The following is a 17787-nucleotide window of genomic DNA, read 5'->3' on the forward strand; positions in this document are numbered from 1 at the left end:
CCTTGGTGGCGTCTTGGGGTCAACAGGTTTAAAAAAGCACCATCAGACGCCACCTCCACATCCACAGGCTCTTTGGAAGGGTTGCCAGAAGTGCCAAACGTCATTTAAATTATGACTGGAAGAAGTTGCTCTGGTCAGATGAGACCAAAATGTAACGTTTTGGTCAGATACAGCATCGGCATGTTTGGCATCGAAACAGAGATGCATACAAGGAGAGGCACCTCATACCCACGGTGAAATATGGTGGTGGGTCAGTGATGTTTTGAGGCTGTTTTAATTCCAGAGGTCCAGGGGCACTGGTTAAGATTCAAGTCATAATGAATTCCACCAAGTATCAGGCAATTTTGGCTGACAATCTGGTTGCCTCTGCCAGAAGGCTGGGACTTGGCCGTGGGGGGACTTTCCAACAAGACAATAACCCAAAACATACCTCAAGATCCACACAGAAATGGTTCTGTGACAACAAAATCAATGTTCTGCCATGGCCATCTCAGTCGCCGGACCTCCATCCAATCGAAAACCTGTGGGCTGAGTGGAAGAGGGCAGTTGATAAGAGCAAACCTAAGAATGTGAAGGATCTTGAAAGGATCTGCATAGAGGAATGGTCCAAAATCCCTCCAAATATGTTCCTTAACCTTGTCAAACATTACATGCTGTTATCCTTGCCAGGGGTGGTTGATGAGGAGTGAGGAGTGCCAATAATTATGAAACCTTGATTTTGGTGAAATGTATTTTGTAATAAATAATTGTATGATTTTGGTTGGTTCCATTGAAACATTAATAAAGTATAGTATTTCTCACATTTTGGTATTTTGAGCATATTGTTTATATTTTTTTAAGTATTGTGCCAGTAATTTGGAGCCCACTGTCTATATATATATATTTCTACTTTGACATTTTGGGGTATTGGTGTTTAGGCCAGTGACAAAATATATCAATTTAATCTATTTTAAATTCAGTCTGTAAAACAATAAAATGTGGAAAAAGTCAAGGGGTGTGAATACTTTCTGAAGGCACTGTATAAGGAGATTCGAAGTGAGTTAGTTCAGTGAGGCAACATGCCTTCAGTTTAGAGTTAAGTGAGATGGCTTCCTGGGTCTTGGCTATTGGAGCTTATTAGGCTGTTGCGGTGACAGCCACGCTCCCTGCTGTCCTTTGACAGACAATGTGTCATCCACAGTCAGCCAAGTGCTTGGAACACGCCTGCAGCGAGGCACAGCGAGGCACAGGGAGACCACAGCTCCACAGCTAGCCGTGGAAAGTCTCATGAAAGAATGCTTTTGGCTGAATTTTGCTCAAACACTGTGTCATGTTGACAACTCACTGGATCAATGTGATAAACTAAAAACCAGTGACGTACCAATGAATAATAGATAGCTTTCAGGACTGTGCATTGTCATAAAATCACAAAATGTAATGTTTTATGAAGATGCACCCTGCATCTATACCTTGCAAGCAAATGAAAAACTGTAATAGCCTACAAGAATATCTTGGGTGGGGTGGAGTTCATGGGAAGGGCTTTAATTTAGGATGCCGCTAAGTAAAGCACAAGAAATCCCAATTCACCCTTAAAACATAGATGATTATTCAGAGCAGGAAATAGGATTTTCCCCACTTAAAATTAGACTCCCTCTTTGTCTGCTGAGAGGCCATGGTAACAGAACGGCTCTTATCCGAAGCCAAAGCCAGCAGATGTTCCAGTCAACTAGCTTGTTAAATGATACAGAAGAGGCATGACGGGGTAAACCAAATGCCTGGAGGAGGGATGGGGAGAAAGAGACCAGAAGAAAGAGAGAGGGAGGGAGAGAGGTAGAGGGAAAGAGAGAGCAAATCCATCCGAGTCGGTGCCAGAGACGGATGATAGTGGAAAATGGGGCCGTAGCAAATCGCCTCTGGGTTTATTAGAAAGGAGAGGAGAGAGCTTGGAAAAAAGCGCAGTGCACAGCGGAGCTCCACTGTTCAGCTGTAGCTTGTCTGTCTACGGGCCCGGCAGGCACTCTGATCGCTTCCCCCAACCTTTGATATGGTGATTAACATTTGGGTCTCACAGACTAGGAACTGCAGCATAATCTACTGCGGACAACATCAAACAGCGTGGAGAACGGCTATGTGCACACTATCGAGCTTTGTTCAAAAGATGTCCTTTTAATTACATCGAAAAATAGGTATAGTCACCAGTAATGAGAAGGAATAGATTACTTCGTAAATCTTCATAATTGATTGGAAAAGAGTTGCAGTATTTGTAGTTAGATCATTTGGGGAAAATGTTTTACTCAGTTGTGACTAAATGTGTTGAGACCAAATATCGTACACATTTTGGAGTTAATGTAGTATTAAGCTCCTTTTTGATCATTTGGAAAATATTCTCTGACTGTATTGTGGAATGTGGATGACTAAATTAGCATTGCGTAGTGACTTCATCTTCTGGTCAGTTACCGGAGTGACAGGCTAGCATCTGGCTCCAGAAGTTTGCATGTTATGCTTAAGTCAGTTGCGTTGTTGGGGACGCAGGTTTGAATCTCGAGTCTGCGGTGGTGGAGATGGACAGTGGTGCTCTATTACTCAGGTCTCTCAGTCGGCTCTGAGATTGCTGCCAAGATAGAGGAGGTGGTCAAAGGTAACATTATCAAAACAAACTTCACAAGAAACCCTTTAGCCAAGAACCACAGATCTGGCTCATTTGCATCGATAGTCAGCCAAGACCTTAGGCGTTGGTCCCTGGATTTTATGAATTGATAATCCTTTAATATTTGAATCAATTACCCAAGGGAAAATGTGTCTTAAAACCATTATTAAATCAAACTAACTGAGAAAAAACTTGACCTTTTTGGTGCTAAGAGGCTTATAGAATGTGTTTTTTCTGCCTATAAAAAAGGCCTTCATAGATGAGATAAATAAATAAATAAGTCTCAAGGATTTGGAGACAGGTCCTGAAGTTTGTATTTCATTTAAAAGAGACTTAAATAAATATAATTTAATGGAGGTTGTTCCTTTTGCACCCCCGGGCAAGATTAGGGGGGTTCAAGGAGAGGAAAGGGGTGTTGCATCAAACCGATTGAAGTAGCTTGTGTCCAATATACATAATGACTAATGGATCCCATTGAGACCAAGGCCCTCTTTTGAAAGGGAGCCCTGCATAAACAAAATGTACAACATTCAAACATAATCAATCAATCAAATGTATTTACAAAGGCCTTTTTACATTAGCAGTTGTCACAAAATGCTTATACAGAAACCCAGCCTAAAACCCCAAAGAGCAAGCAACGCAGATGTAGAAGCACAGTGGCTAGGAAAAACTCCCTAAAAAGGAAGAAGCCTAGAGAGGAATCAGGCTTTGGGGGGGGTGCCAGTCCTCTTCTGGCTGTGTCGGGTGGAGATTAGAAGGGTACATGGCCATTAAGGCCAGATCGTTCTTCAAGATATTCAAATGTTCATAGATGATCAGAATTTCATAATCGAGCATACAGAGGTCGAGAAAGCGGGTACAAGAGAGAGAGAGGGAGAGGGAAGAGGGAGTCTAAACAGCAGGTCTGGGACATGGTAGCACGTCACGTGAACAGGTCAGGGCTCCATAGCTACAGGCAGAACAGAAGCACGACCAGGTGGACTGGAGTCGTCAGGCCAGCTATTCCTGAAGCGTGGTCATAGGGCTCAGGTCCTCCGGGAGAGGAGAGAGAGAAGAGGGAGAGAATAACTAAGATCACACAGGACACCTGACAGGAGAATTTAACTAGATAGACTGACCATAGCCCCCCGGTACATAGACTATTACAACATAGACACTGGGGACAGAGACGGCCGTCTCCCCTCTCCACTGGGATTCTCTGCCTCTGACCCTATTACAGGGGCTGAGTCACTGGCTTGCTCGCGCTCACCAATGCCGTCCCTAGGAGGGGTGTATCACGTTATGCCAGGATTGTTTTGCTATACAAGTAGGCTGAGTCACTGGAGTGATCTTCCTGTCCGGTGTTGTGCCCCTCGGGCTTGTGCGGTGGGGAGATATTCATTGGCTATACTCAGCCTTGTCTCAGTGTAGTAAGTTAGTGGTCTGTCGATCTCCCTTTGGTGGCCCTGTCCAGCCAGGCAGGATATAGCCACTTATCAGTAAGAGGCACATGACAGCCCGCTTGGAGTTTGCCTGAAGGCACCTAAAGACTCTCAGACCATGAGAAACAAGATTCTCTGGTCTGATAAAACCAATATTGAACTCTTTGGCCTGAATGCCAAGCATGACATCTGGAGGAAACCTGGCACCATCCCTACTGTGAAGCATGGTGGTTGCAGTTTCATTTTATGGGGATGTTTTTCAGCGGCAGGGACTGGGAGACTAGTCAGGATCTAGGGAAAGATGAACGGAGCAAAATACAGAGAGATCCTTGATGAAAACCTGCTCCAGAGCGCTCAGGACCTCAGACTGGGGTGAAGGTTCACCTTCCAATAGGACAACGAACCTTAGCACACAGCCAAGACAAAGCAGGAGTGGCTTCTGGACAAGTCTCTGAATATCCTTGAGTGGCACAGCCAGTGCCCGGACTTGAACCTGATTGAACATCTCTGGAGAGACCTGAAAATAGCTGTGCAGCAACACTCCCCATACAACCTGACAGAGCTTGAGAGGATCTGCAGAGAAAAATGTTAGAAAATCCCCAAATACAGGTGTGCAAGAATACTCAAGAATACTCGAGGCTGTAAATCGCTACCAAAGGTGCTTCAACAAAGTAGTGAGTAAAGGGTCTGAATACTTATGTAAATGTAATATTTACGTTATTGTTTTTAAATAAATTAGCAAAACTTTCTAAAAAACAGTTTCTGCTTTGTCATTATGAACCCGATCGAACATCAGATTGATGAGGGAAAAAAACATTTCATCCATTTTAGAAAAAGGCTGTAACGTAACAAAATGGAAGAAGTGAAGGGGTCTGAATGCTTTCCGAATCCACTGAGTGTACAAAACATTAGGAACACCTGCTCTTTCCATGGCATAGACTGACCAGGTGAAAGCTATGATCCCCTATAGATGTCCCTTGTTAAATCCACTTCAATCAGTGTAGGTGAAGGGGAGGAGACCGTTAAAGAAGAAACCTTGAGACATAGATTGGGGTATGGTAGTAAGTGCCAGGCGCACCGGTCTGAGTGTGTCAAGAACTGCAACGTTGCTGGGTTTTTCACGCTCAACAGTTTCTTGTGTGTATAAAGAATGGTCCACCACCCAAAGGACATCCCGCCAACTTGATACAACTGTGGGAAGCATTGGAGTCAACATGGGCCAGCATCCCTGTGGAACACTTTCGATACCTTGTAGAGTCCATGCCCCGACGAATTGAGGCTGTTCTGATGCCAAAAGGGGGTGCAACTCAATATTAGGAAGGTGTTCCTAATGTTTTTTACACTCAGTGTGTGTATGTTTATACACTGAACAAAAATATAAAACGCAACATGTAAAGTGTTTGTCCAATGTTTCATGAGACAATGCCACAGATGTCTCAAGTTTTAAGGGAGCGTGCAATTGGCCTGCCGAGTGTAGGAATGCCCACCAGAGCTGTTGCCAGAGAATTAAATGTTAATTTCTCTACCATAAGCCAATTTAACCGTATGTCCAACTGGCCTCACAACACGTGTAACCACACCAGCCCAGGTTCTCCACATCCGGCTTCTTCACCAGTGGGATCTGAGACCAGCCTGAGACCAGCCACCCAGACAGCTGATGAATCTGTGGGTTTGCACAACCAAAGAATTTCTGCACAAACTGTCAGAAACAGTCTCAGGGAAGCTCATCTGCGTGCTCGTCGTCCTCACCAGGATATTGACCTGACTGCAATTCGGCGTCCTAACTGACTCCAGTCAAATACTCACCTTCGATTGCCGCTGGCACGCTGGAGAAGTGTACTCTTCACGGACAAATCCTGGTTTTTATCGATGGCATTTTGAATGCACAGAGAGATACGGTGACCAAATTCTGAGGCCCATTCTCGTGTCATTCATCTGCCACCATCACCTCATGTTTCAGCATGATAGTGCACGTCCCCATGTTGCAAGGATCTGTACACAATGCCTCGAAGCTGATGGCCCAGTTCTTCCATGGCCTGCATACTCACCAGACATGTCACCCATTGAGCATGTTTGGGATGCTCTGGATTGACATGTACGACAGCGTATTCCATTTCCCGCCAATATCCAGCAACTTGGGCCATTGAAGAGGAGTTTGACAACATTCCACAGGCCACAATCAACAGCCTGATCAACTCTATGCGAAGGAGATGTGTCGCGCTGCATGAGGCAAATGGTGATCACACCAGATCTTGACTGGTTTCCTGATCCACGACCCTACCATTTATTAAAAAGGTATCTGTAACCAACACATGCATTCCTATACTCCCAGTCATGCCATAGATTAGGGCCTATAATGAATTAATTTAAATTGACTGATTTCCATATATGACCTGTAACTCAGTAACATCTTTGAAATTGTTGCATGTTGCGTTTATATTTTTGTTCTGTGAAGATAAGCCAAATATCAAAGGTGGAACATACATATACAGTCTGTCACAAACACAGGCTTCAGGGAAGCAGTGGTTCCTTGCCTCCGCGACCACCACTTCCCTAACTATGGAGCTCCCCCATAACAGCCACCACTGGAGGATGAGGAGAGAGCCTCTGCGAGCATGTGGTCCGGAGGCTGCTCCATGAGATGGCAGGCTCACTAACCCAGGACCAGATTCAGAGGATCTTGCACTGGGTACTGAGATGGAGTGAGAAGGACAGGGGGAGTGGCGGAGGACTTCGTCGGAAGGCTCCGGGTGAAGTCAGGGGGCTCAAAGCTGTAAAACAGTTAGAGAGCCGCAGCTCTGGGCCAGAGGACAGCGGGAGGATACTTGGATTCCACTTTGCCTCCAATGGTGTAGAGCAAGACGCAGTAGCTCTCCGGTTCCCGTCAGTGGGATGTGTTAATATAGGAACGTGGTCCAAGGTAGTATTCTCAGTAGCTACTGCAGAGGAGCCCAATCTCGTATAGCAACCAGCACGATCACCTCAGTCATTTAGAATTGTTGCATCAAAAACAGCATGCAGTCTTGAAGTTTCCATAGCGAGAGCGAGACGTTCTTTTAGGACCCCGTTCTCCTCTAGTAGCTCAATGATCTGGTCTGTTGAGGCAACGAGTTGTTTACACTTTCCACAAGTGTACAAGTCAGTAAATTATTACTCTTTCACTATGATGATCATATCACAGATCTCACATTTTATGGCTTCACTGTCCTTCTCTGGATCTGACTCCAAATCAGAGCAGTCCGACATGCTTGTACTCGGGTCAGAAACAGCAGTCCCGGCTTCTAGAGCCAACCGCGACATGAGACAAGCTTCGTTGCTGCCAGCCAAGTAGCCTAGCTAGTCGGAGCTAGCCAGGGCTTGCCTACTAACGTTAGCGCCATGAGACAGTAAAATCCAGCCCAAAAGAACAGCACTAACACCATGGCCCCACAATAAACACTTAAAACAGAAGTTTAAACTGGTATAAAATGTACAAGTGTCTTAAAAATGTTAAACGTGTAAGTATTTTTAAAAAAAAAGTATAAAACACAGAAGCTCTGTATCGCCGCTCCATACTGTCTGCTTCCTACGAACACCAATAATGACAATACATTGTAGTCATACACCTTATAGTCTTCTACTGTTTTTGTTCTAATTTTAAGCATTTACTCGAGGGCATCCTATGTGGAAAATATTGCTGTGTGTAAAAAGGAAAAATGACCAGTTGTGTTGCGGAGGCATCTGCCAATTATGTTTTATATTATAAAACCATGAATGTACTGTAGTCCACTGACTAGTCCCCCTATATCTTCCTATGGCCTCACAGAGTCTAGCAATCTGGGAGACGGAGAACAAGATGGTGTGTAAGCAGACGCTGGTGGATGGAGATGGGCCCAAGACATACTGGACAAGAGAACTGCGAGGAGACGAGCTGATACTGGTGAGGACTACAATAGTAGTCATAGTGGTAGTCAATACCACTAATAGTAGTAGTAGTAATCGTTGTATCGCTAGCCAAAAACCTGAACTTGGGCGGTAACCTCGACACCCAGAACCAAATCACCTGCTCACAGTCTGTCAAGAGACTACTTGAGTGATTTAACAAACTCCCATTTTGACATGGATCAATGCGCATAGAATATAAATTAATTATTGGTAAATCTTTCCTTGAAATTGTTATGAACTGTTATATTTCCTTAGAAATGTCATAGCACCTTCTAGATGGATACAGCATTATTCAACTATGTTGTGCGCTATTTCTTTATTGTACCATTTCAGGTCACACTTTATTTGGATAGTCTGGAATTATAATCAACAAACTATCCGTTGATAAGCAACTGCTTGCTAAGGTTACAGTTTAATTTAGAATAAGGGTTAAAGTTAGGGTAAGGGTTTAGGTTAGGGTTAGAGCCAGGGTTAGTAGATAGTAGTTAGTTCATTGGAATATTACTCAGTCTGTAGAGCATCTACAGATGGACTATCCAAATAAAGTGTTACCCAGTTTCATAATACACCATCACTGCATCTATAAGATGCTATGAATATGTTTCCAACCCTAATTTTCTGCAGTCCAGCCCAACTCCTCAGTCACAGACCTCATAACTAGTGATATAGTATGAGGGGGGAAGGTCTAAAAGCAGCATGTACATTTACTGCACATTAAAGATGGGATATAAAAGCACCTACTGTGCCCTATGAAATACTTTGTTAATAGAATCCCATAAGCAGCCACCCTGGAGATGCATCCATTTCCCAATGCCACATGAAGGAAATTAGATTATATGAGGACATCTTCTGAAGTGAGGAGCTTTACGTCATCTTTCAGAGAGATGTGCAAGGATTACAGGAAAACAAGAGGGTTATATAACAGAGTATTGCCAATACCATTATACTCCTGTTGCATGAAGCCAGTGAATACGGGTTTGAGTCATGGTTTAGTCTATAGCCACAAAAGTAAAATAGAACGGCAAGAGTTCAGGATTAGTCCAATGCACCATTATGAGCCAATAGAATACAGTTAACTGCAAACCAAGTGGAAAATGGTTGTTCAGAAACGCTACTAATGACAAAGTAGATCTTCCTTTTATAAAATGCAATACATCTTCTTACATACTTGCTCTTCCTTGTCAATGAGTCACCATACCGGTGTATGAGCATTGCTCATAAAACTGACGATCAGGAAAGAGTGTATGTATGGATTTTCTTCAAGTGGGTTAGTGATAAAACCTGAGTGCAGCCGTGTGTTGGGTGCACAGAGCCGGGCTCCAGTGACATTGGATGCCTGACCTCCAGCTGGTGGGGGTGCCTTGCAGCACTAATGGATCCCATTGATATAGTTGAAGAATGACAGCAGCGGAACTATTCGGATGGCTGCTGGTGACACAGTCACTGCTCTTCTTACTTCAGTTCCCATCACAGGAGGTTGGTGGCACCTTAATTGGGGCGGACGGACTTGTGGTAATGGCCGGAGCAGAATGATATCAAATACATCAAACACGTGGCTTCCATGTGTTTGATGACATTCCATTCCAGGCATTATTATGAACCGTCCTACCCTCAGCAGCCTCCACTGGTCCCCATAGACTATTGCACATGATATGACGCAACCTCATAATGGCTTGATAGAGAACAGGGGTCTTGTCTTGTAACTACGGGAGGGATGTTCTGTCGTTTCATACAGTATGCTATAATCACGCTCCTCTAATCCCGACATCTGATTTTTGAATCCCAAATGAACCAGGCTTTTTTTGTGTAGGTAGTTTTGAACTTTCAAGTTCTAAGGATTTAGAATGTTTTGATGGGTTCAAGGAAGTCCAACTTTTCAAATTCTTAAATGCTTTTAAAAGTTTAGCCTCTTAGTCAAGCAACAGAGCAGCCACCATTAATGCAGCAAATTAAACCCCAATGTGAAGAAGTTGATACTTGTGAGCATTAAATTACACCAAGATGATACTGATATACTCTAAAAAATTCACCCTGGAATCTGAGTTCGACATGAGGAAAAGAGTTGTTATCCATCATCAAACTTACACCCAGACGGTGTCTTTTGAATGATGGGTCAGACGGTGAGACTAAAATATATGCAGGAATTTCACGAAAAAGCCAAAACAAACAGTCTGGCCTCGATTCGAGGCTCAACCATTCACTTTATGGAAGCACACAGACTCAGAAGCTGAAATTCAAAGTGATAGTTTGATTGTCTTTGGCAGTTCTCGCTGTAACTGGGGCGCATTTCCATAAAATATGCACGCTCCATTTAATTGATTATGATTAAAATCAGTGTTTAAGGCTATGTCTCACAATTAGCACAGCTTTCCCACTTCACTTCAAAAGATTAAAAATGGGACAGAATAAAGCTGGTTACAAGGAACCCTCTGTATGTTAGCATTTTGAGGACATGGAAGATATTTACTTTGTTTTATTACCGTGGGCACTCATCTACCCATCCAAATAGGTGTTTAATGTAGTGGAAATAAAACCAATGCTCAATTATGCTATAGTTTAACCTTTGTTGACTTATTCTCTTAACGGTATAATGTGAGCTTGAATTGAGAGTATGGGAATCTGTGTTTGTTTGTTTTCCCTAGATGTTCGGCGCTGACGACGTGGTGTGCACACGGATTTACTTACGGGAATGAAGCTTCTCCAAGGCCAACCTGGACAAGGCAGAAAATAAAACCAGTCAGATATGTTGCAACACTCCTTAACCCCCCCCATTTCCCCGCCATGCTGAAAAATCAATATATAGTATATCCTACGTAATCCAGCAGCATCTGCTGCATAGTCTACATAAAACAACATTTGCGTAATATGGTAATTTGTGGTGTGGTAATGTGTGTTACAGTTCTGCTATAACTGCGATTCTCAATGTTTGATCCATATCTACAACCACTACCTTCTTTGTTGAGTTTGTCAATATTGCAAACAGGAATAAAAATGGGATAAAAAAAATTGAGTGAGTGTTCAAACTGATATTTGACCGTATCCAAATAGAGTTACTCAAGCCTTTCCTAGGATTAACAGTGAACATAAAAGGTAACTTTAGGCTTACTCCTGCGTTATCTTGGCTGTGTGCTTAGGGTCATTGTCCTGTTGGAAGGTGAACCTTCGCCCCAGTCTGAGGTCCTGAGCGCTCTGGAGCAGGTTTTCATCAAGGATCTCTCTGTACTTTGCTCTGTTCATCTTTCCCTTGATTCTGACTAGTCTCCCAGTCCCTGTCTCTCTGCTGCTGAAAAACATCCCCATAGCATGATGCTGCCGCCACGCTTCACTGTAGGCATGGTGCCAGGGTTCCTCCAGATGTGACGCTTGGCATTCAGTCCAAAGAGTTCAATCTTGTTTCTCATGGTTAGAGAGTCCTTTAGGTGCCTTTTTGCCAAACTCCAAGCGGGCTGTCATGTGCTTTTTACTGAGGAGTGGCTTCCGTCTGGCCCCTCTACCATAAAGACCTTGTTGGTGGAGTGCTCCAGAGATGGGAAAACCTTCCAGAAGGACAACCATCTCCACATAGGAACTCTGGAGCTCTGTCAGAGTGACCATTGGGTTCTTGGTCACCTCCCTGACCAAGTCCCTTCTTCCCCGATTGCTCAGTTTGCCGGTCGGCCAGCTCTAGGAAGAGTCTTGGTGGTTCTAAACTTCTTCCATTTAAGAATGAAGGCCACTGTGTTCTTGGGGACCTTCAATGCTGCAGAAATGTTTTGGTACCTTTCCCCAGATATGTGCCTAGACACAATCCTGTCTTGGAGCTCTACGGACAATTCCTTCGACCTCGTGGCTTGTTTTTTTCTCTAACGTGCACTGTCAACTGTGGGACCTTACATAGACAGCTGTGTGCCTTTCCAAATCATGTCCAATCAATTGAATTTACCACAGGTGGACTCCAATCAAGTTGTAGAAACATCTCAAGGATGATCAATGGAAACAGGATGCACCTGAGCTCAATTTCGAGTCACATAGCAAAAGGTCTGAATACTTATGTAAATCAGGTATTTGTTTTAATACATTTGCAAACATTTCTAAAAACCAGTTTTCGCTTTGTCATTATGGGGTATTGTGTGTAGATTGATGAGGGGAAAAAACGTAACAAAATGTAGAAAAAAGGAAGGGGTCTGAATACTTTCTGAATGCACTGTACATGCCCTTATTTCGGTCATCAGTCAAAAAGAGTTTTGTCCTGAAATCTGCTCCTGAATTCATCCCAGTCATCAGCAACAGAGCATTATTTTTTTTTGCCTTATGTGGTAGGTTTTGTGAGTTTTCACACTCTTATGTAGGTGTCATAACAAGCCATAAAATACCTACCGTGGAAGGTTTTGTGGGTTTTTACACTCTTATTTTAGGTGTCATAACCAGCCATAAAATAACATTAATATATGTCACAACAGGTCTAAATATAGGCTATGACAAGTTATGTCAGCTATTATGACATGGTTATGTCAAGTAAAGTGTTACCCAAAAACCACTCTGGAGAAAGTCTACCAACACTACTAAGAGGCTGTGACACAGAAAACGTTTGACATATAGGACAAAAACTGCCCTGGTGAAAGTGCAACAACTCCATATATACTGGGGTTACATCGATTAAATTAGACCAATATTTATGCAGGCACAGTAGGCCCATTTCATATGCTTTCGTTTGGCTACCTCAGAAAAACGCCTTAAAATCCAAACTCAATGCCCCCGCGCTTCATATTCCATCCGATAATACCGCAGCCATTCGTCAATCGCGCTGCACCATCTTCCAGACAATCCTGCAAAACGACCGTCTTCTCGCGTCTGATACTCCAGGCAATGAGATTAAAGGCAGAATGGAGAGACGAGATAAGACCATACAGACTAAACCGAAGACAGTAAATGTGTTTAAAAAAGGCTGTCGAATGGCAGTGGCGAATTTGCATGAGTGTAGTGTTCATGGTAAGAGAACAATATATCACTGGAGAACAATGAGAAATCTTTATGGTCTGTGTAGTGTATTGGTCTGAACAGTGGAAAACCTATTCAAGTGAACAGAAAGTGCTCTTTTGTGATGACTTGTGGCTCTGAAGTCAAGAAGAACCAGTTATGCAAAAACATATATATATATATATATATATGTCTCCAGGTTAGATCATTGCAGGGATGTCAAACATGGCCCGCGGGCCAATTTAATATGGCCCGCTAAGGTTGTCTAAGTATAACGCCATCGGTTGTGTAGACCCAGCTACTCAACCCCAGATGAACAGAACAGATAATCACAGCAAACCTGAAAATTACATGCTGCTTATCTTTTCCATTCATTTTGGATTGAGCTATATAGCTGGATCTACAGATGGCCCGGGACACCACATTTGAGGTCTAAAAACACCTGACAACTCTGGGATGGTTATATCCCTTTAAAATATCTACGCCTTTAATCCGTGCCTGAGTTCAACTCAGCTCAGACTGAGGAGTGCAATGAGAAAAAAAATTGAAGATAGGAGCTAATTGAAAATGGGATCAAAGCTAAGCAGCATCAGATGTGAGACGCACTGCAGGAGGATTCCTTGGGGCTGTGTGTGGGACAGCAACACTATCACTGGATTAAGACAGATCGTGGGAGGACTCTGGGGAGATAACCCACTCTCACACAGCGAGACTGAGCTCATTTGAACGCCAGAACGTTTGGTAGATGGATGATAAGTGTGGTTGAACCCACTCCAAACATTTTTACAGCCCTAAAACCACAATATTCTTCAGGCCAAAATACTGAACAAATTAGAAGAAAAATCCCTGGACTAACTGAACTGTTGATGTGGTGATAATGTGTGAGTGATGATTGTAATACCTCACAAGGAGCAGTAACCTGTGTTGTAATGCTGTGATTACTTTAGTAACAATATTGAACATACCGCATCTTTTGGGCACACTTGTGACATGTTGACGTTAGCAACATCACAACACTAGTGTTGACAGGTGGTTTTTACCAAAGCTAGTACACAGGCCTTGTTTTGGGTTATCGTCACCATTGCAAGGGGAAACATATTGCCATGGACCTAACCAGCAGAAGCCTTGGCACCAACGAAAGCCGTATCCACTTTCTATGGCAAGAAAATGGCACCACATCAAAAACAAAAAGCAAATCGGTCTGTCTTTCACGGCTGCCGGGGATTTTCAACACTCCACTCTGAGAGCCGTAACACAGCAGCAAGGCGGCGGTTCCCTTTATTCAACACAGAGGCTGCCAGGACGACAATGTAACGCCCCTGCTTTTTGACCTGGTATCCCTTGAAAGAATGACTTTCCCCCTTAGTGAATCACAATGCACGGGGAAGCCGGTTCGGGGAGAAGCCGGGTCCGGGGTACAAGCCGCTGCGATGTTAATTTCATGACGAGCTGCAGCTCAAATGATCATCCAAACAGCTGAATAAAGTCATTGTTGTTTTGCTTCTGTCTGTCCCTCTGTCACCAACAGTAGAGAGGGACAGCTCTTCCCAAAAAGCTCTTCCTTACCACCGCCCAACCCAATTAAGTCCTACACAGGGTTTTGAAGGGGAGGGGGCCCTGTTGAAAGTGGCCCATTGGTTTTGTGAACTGAGACAATTAGTACCTAATTGGAGTATACATTATCAGAATGACGTCAGATGCTGAGAGATGACAGAGAATAGAAAAATAACAAACTACTAAATGTTTGCACCGGTTTCTTTTTTCAGAGGGGGATAAAAGAAAAAACTTTATTAATACTTCACTGTAGATTTTTATTGTTCGCTGAACCTTTATTTAATATTGACATTTTTGTTGTTTTACAACCTCTTGAAAATAAGGTGCAAACGTTGCACTTGTGGTAATGCTTAGTTGATCTGTCCAAAATCAGGATTAGACCAATAAAACACTACATGGCCAAAAGTATATGGACACCCCTTCAGATTAGTAGATCTGGATATTTCAGCCATACCCGTTGCTGACAGGTGTATAAAATTGAGCACACAGCCATGCAATCTCCATAACCAAACATTGGCAGTAGAATGGCCCGTACTGAAGAGCTCAGTGACTTTCAATGTGGCACCGTCACAGAATGCCACCTTTCCAACAAGTCAGTTCGTCAAATTTCTGCTCTGCTAAAGCTGCCCCGGTCAACTAAGTGCTGTTATTGTGAAGTGGAAAGGTCTGGGAGCAACAGCGGCTCAGCCGCCAAATTGTACGCCACACAAGCTCACAGAACGGGACTGCCAAGTGCTGAAGCGTGTAGCGCGTAAAAACCGACTGTTGTCAGTTGCAACACTCACTACCGAGTTCCATACTACCTCTGGAAGCAAGGTCAGCACAAGAACTGTTCGTCTGGAGCTTCATGAAACGGGTTCCATGGCCAAGAAGCCACCCAGAAGCCTAAGATGTGCAATGCCAAGCATCGGCTGGAGTGGTGTAAAGCTCGCCACCATTGAACTCTGTAGCAGTGGAAACGCGTTCTCTGGAGTGATGAATCACACTTCACCAATCCAACGGACAAATCTGGGTTTGGCGGATGCCAAGAGAACGCTACCTGCCCAAATGCATAGTGCCAACTGTAAAGTTTGGTGGAGGAGGAATTATGGTCTGGGGCTGTTTGTCATGGGTCGAGCTAGTCCCTGTGTTCCAGTGAAGGGAAATCTTAACTCTACAGCATACAATGACATTCTAGACGATTCTGTGCTTCCAACTTTGTGCCAACAGTTTGGGAAAGGCCCTTTCTTGTTTCAGCATGACAATGCCTACATGCACAAAGAGAGGTCCATACAGAAATGGTTTGTCGATATCGGAGTTGAAGAACTTGACTGGACTGCAGATAGCTCTGAGCTCAACCCAATCGAACACCTTTGGGGTGAATTGGAACGCCGACTGCGAGCCACACATATACAGTACCAGTCAAAAGTTTGAACACACCTACTCATTCAAGGGTTTTTCTATATTTTTATGATTTTCTTAATTATAGAATAATAGTGAAGACATCAAAACTATGAAGTAACACATATGGAATCATGTAGTAACCAAAGAAAAGTGTTAAATTCAAGGCACACTTGAATTTAGATTTCAAAGCAGCATTTGTTTTTCAACAGGACAATGACCCAAAATACAGCTCCAGGCTGTATAATGGCTATTTGACCAAGAAGGAGAGTGATGGAGTGCTGCATCAGATGACCTGGCCTCCACAATCAACCGCTCTCAACCCAATTGAGATGGTTTGGCATTAGTCGGACTGCAGAGTGAAGGAAAAGCAGCCAACAAGTGGGAACCCCTTCAAGACTGTTGGAAAAGCTGTCATCAAGGCAAAGAAAATGTGGCTACTTTGAAGAATCTCAAATATAAAATATATTTTAACACTTTTTTTGGTTACTACATGATTCCATATGTGTTATTTCATAGTTTTGATGTCTTCACTATTATTCTCCAATGTAGAAAATAGTCAAAATAAAGGAAAACCCTTGAATACGTAGGTGTGTCCAAACTTTTGACTGGTACTGTACATATTCGGAAAGTATTCAGACCGCTTGACTTTTTCCACATTTTGTTACGTTACAGCCTCATTCTAAAATTGATGAAATAGTTTTTTTCCCATCAATCTACACACAATACCCCATAATGACAAAGCGAAAACGGGAAATATTTGTAAATGTATAAAATAAAAAATGGAAATACCTTATTTACTTAAGATGTTTCTACAATTTGATTGGAGTCCACCTGTGGTGAATTCAATTGATTGGACATGATTTGGAAAGGCACACACGTCTATATAAGGTCCCACAGTCATGAGGTCGAAGGAGTTGTCCGTAGAGTTGGATTGTGTCGAGGCACAGATCTGGGGACGGGCAACAAAAAATGTCTGCAGCATTGAAAGTCTCCAAGAACACAGTGGCCTCCATCAATTTTAAATGGAAGAAGTTTGGAACCACCAAGACTTTTCCTAGAGCTGGCTGCCCGGCCAAACTGAGCAATCTGGGGAGAAGGACTTTGGTCAGGGAGGTGACCAAGATGGTCACTGACAGAGCTCTAGAGTTTCTCTGTGGATATGGGAGAATCTTCCAGAAGGAAAACCATCTCTGCAGCACTACACCAAATCAGGATTTTAGGGTTGGCCTCGCCAGACGGAAGCCACTCCTCAGTAAAAGGCACATGACAGCCCGCTCGGAGTTTGCCAAAAGGGCACCTAAAGGACTCTCAGACCATGAGAAACAAGATTGAATACTTTGGCCTGAATGGTAAGTGTCACATCTGGAGGAAATCTGGCACCATGCCTATGGTGAAGCATGGTGGTGGCAGCATCATGCTGTGGGGATGTTTTTCAGTGGCAGGGACTGGGAGACTAGTCAGCATTGAGGGAAAGAATAATGGAGTACAGAGAGATCATTGATTAAAACCTGCTCCAGAGCACTCAGGACCTCAGACTGGGGCGAAGGTTCACCTTCCAACAGGACAACGACCCTAAGCACAAAGCCAAGACAACGCAAGCTTGGCCACCCCAAATACAGGTGTGCCAAGCTTGTAGTGTCATACCCAAGAAAACTTGAGGCTGTAATCGCTGCCAAAGGTGCTTCAACAAAGTACTGAGTAAAAGGTATGAATACTTCTGTGAATGTGATTTCAGTTTTGTATTCTTTATAAATTTGGAAACATTTCTCGAAACCTGTTTTGGCTTTGCCATTATGGGGTATTGTGTGCAGATTGACGAGGATAACTTTTTTTTAAATCCATTTTAGAATAAGGCTGAACTAGAACTAAAATGTGGAGGGGTCCGAACATTTTCCGAATGCACTATATACTGTAGTTGCGCAA

The 17787-nt window shown here is 43.4% G+C and overlaps 1 protein-coding gene across 1 annotated transcript in view; it reads left to right on the plus strand.

Annotated features, from left to right (window-relative positions):
• The window catches only part of crabp1a (cellular retinoic acid binding protein 1a), a 28046-nt gene extending 17065 nt beyond the window's left edge, over nt 1-10981 (plus strand). Inside the window, exons 3-4 of the mRNA XM_055934901.1 lie at nt 7853-7966; nt 10614-10981. Coding sequence (XP_055790876.1) covers nt 7853-7966; nt 10614-10664 — 165 coding nt within the window. The 3' untranslated portion in view covers nt 10665-10981. The remainder of the gene's footprint in view (nt 1-7852; nt 7967-10613) is intronic.
• Nucleotides 10982-17787: the final 6806 nt, after the last annotated feature.

The sequence above is a fragment of the Salvelinus fontinalis genome, chromosome 9 (genome assembly GCF_029448725.1).
Source record: "Salvelinus fontinalis isolate EN_2023a chromosome 9, ASM2944872v1, whole genome shotgun sequence".
NCBI lineage: Eukaryota > Metazoa > Chordata > Actinopteri > Salmoniformes > Salmonidae > Salvelinus > Salvelinus fontinalis.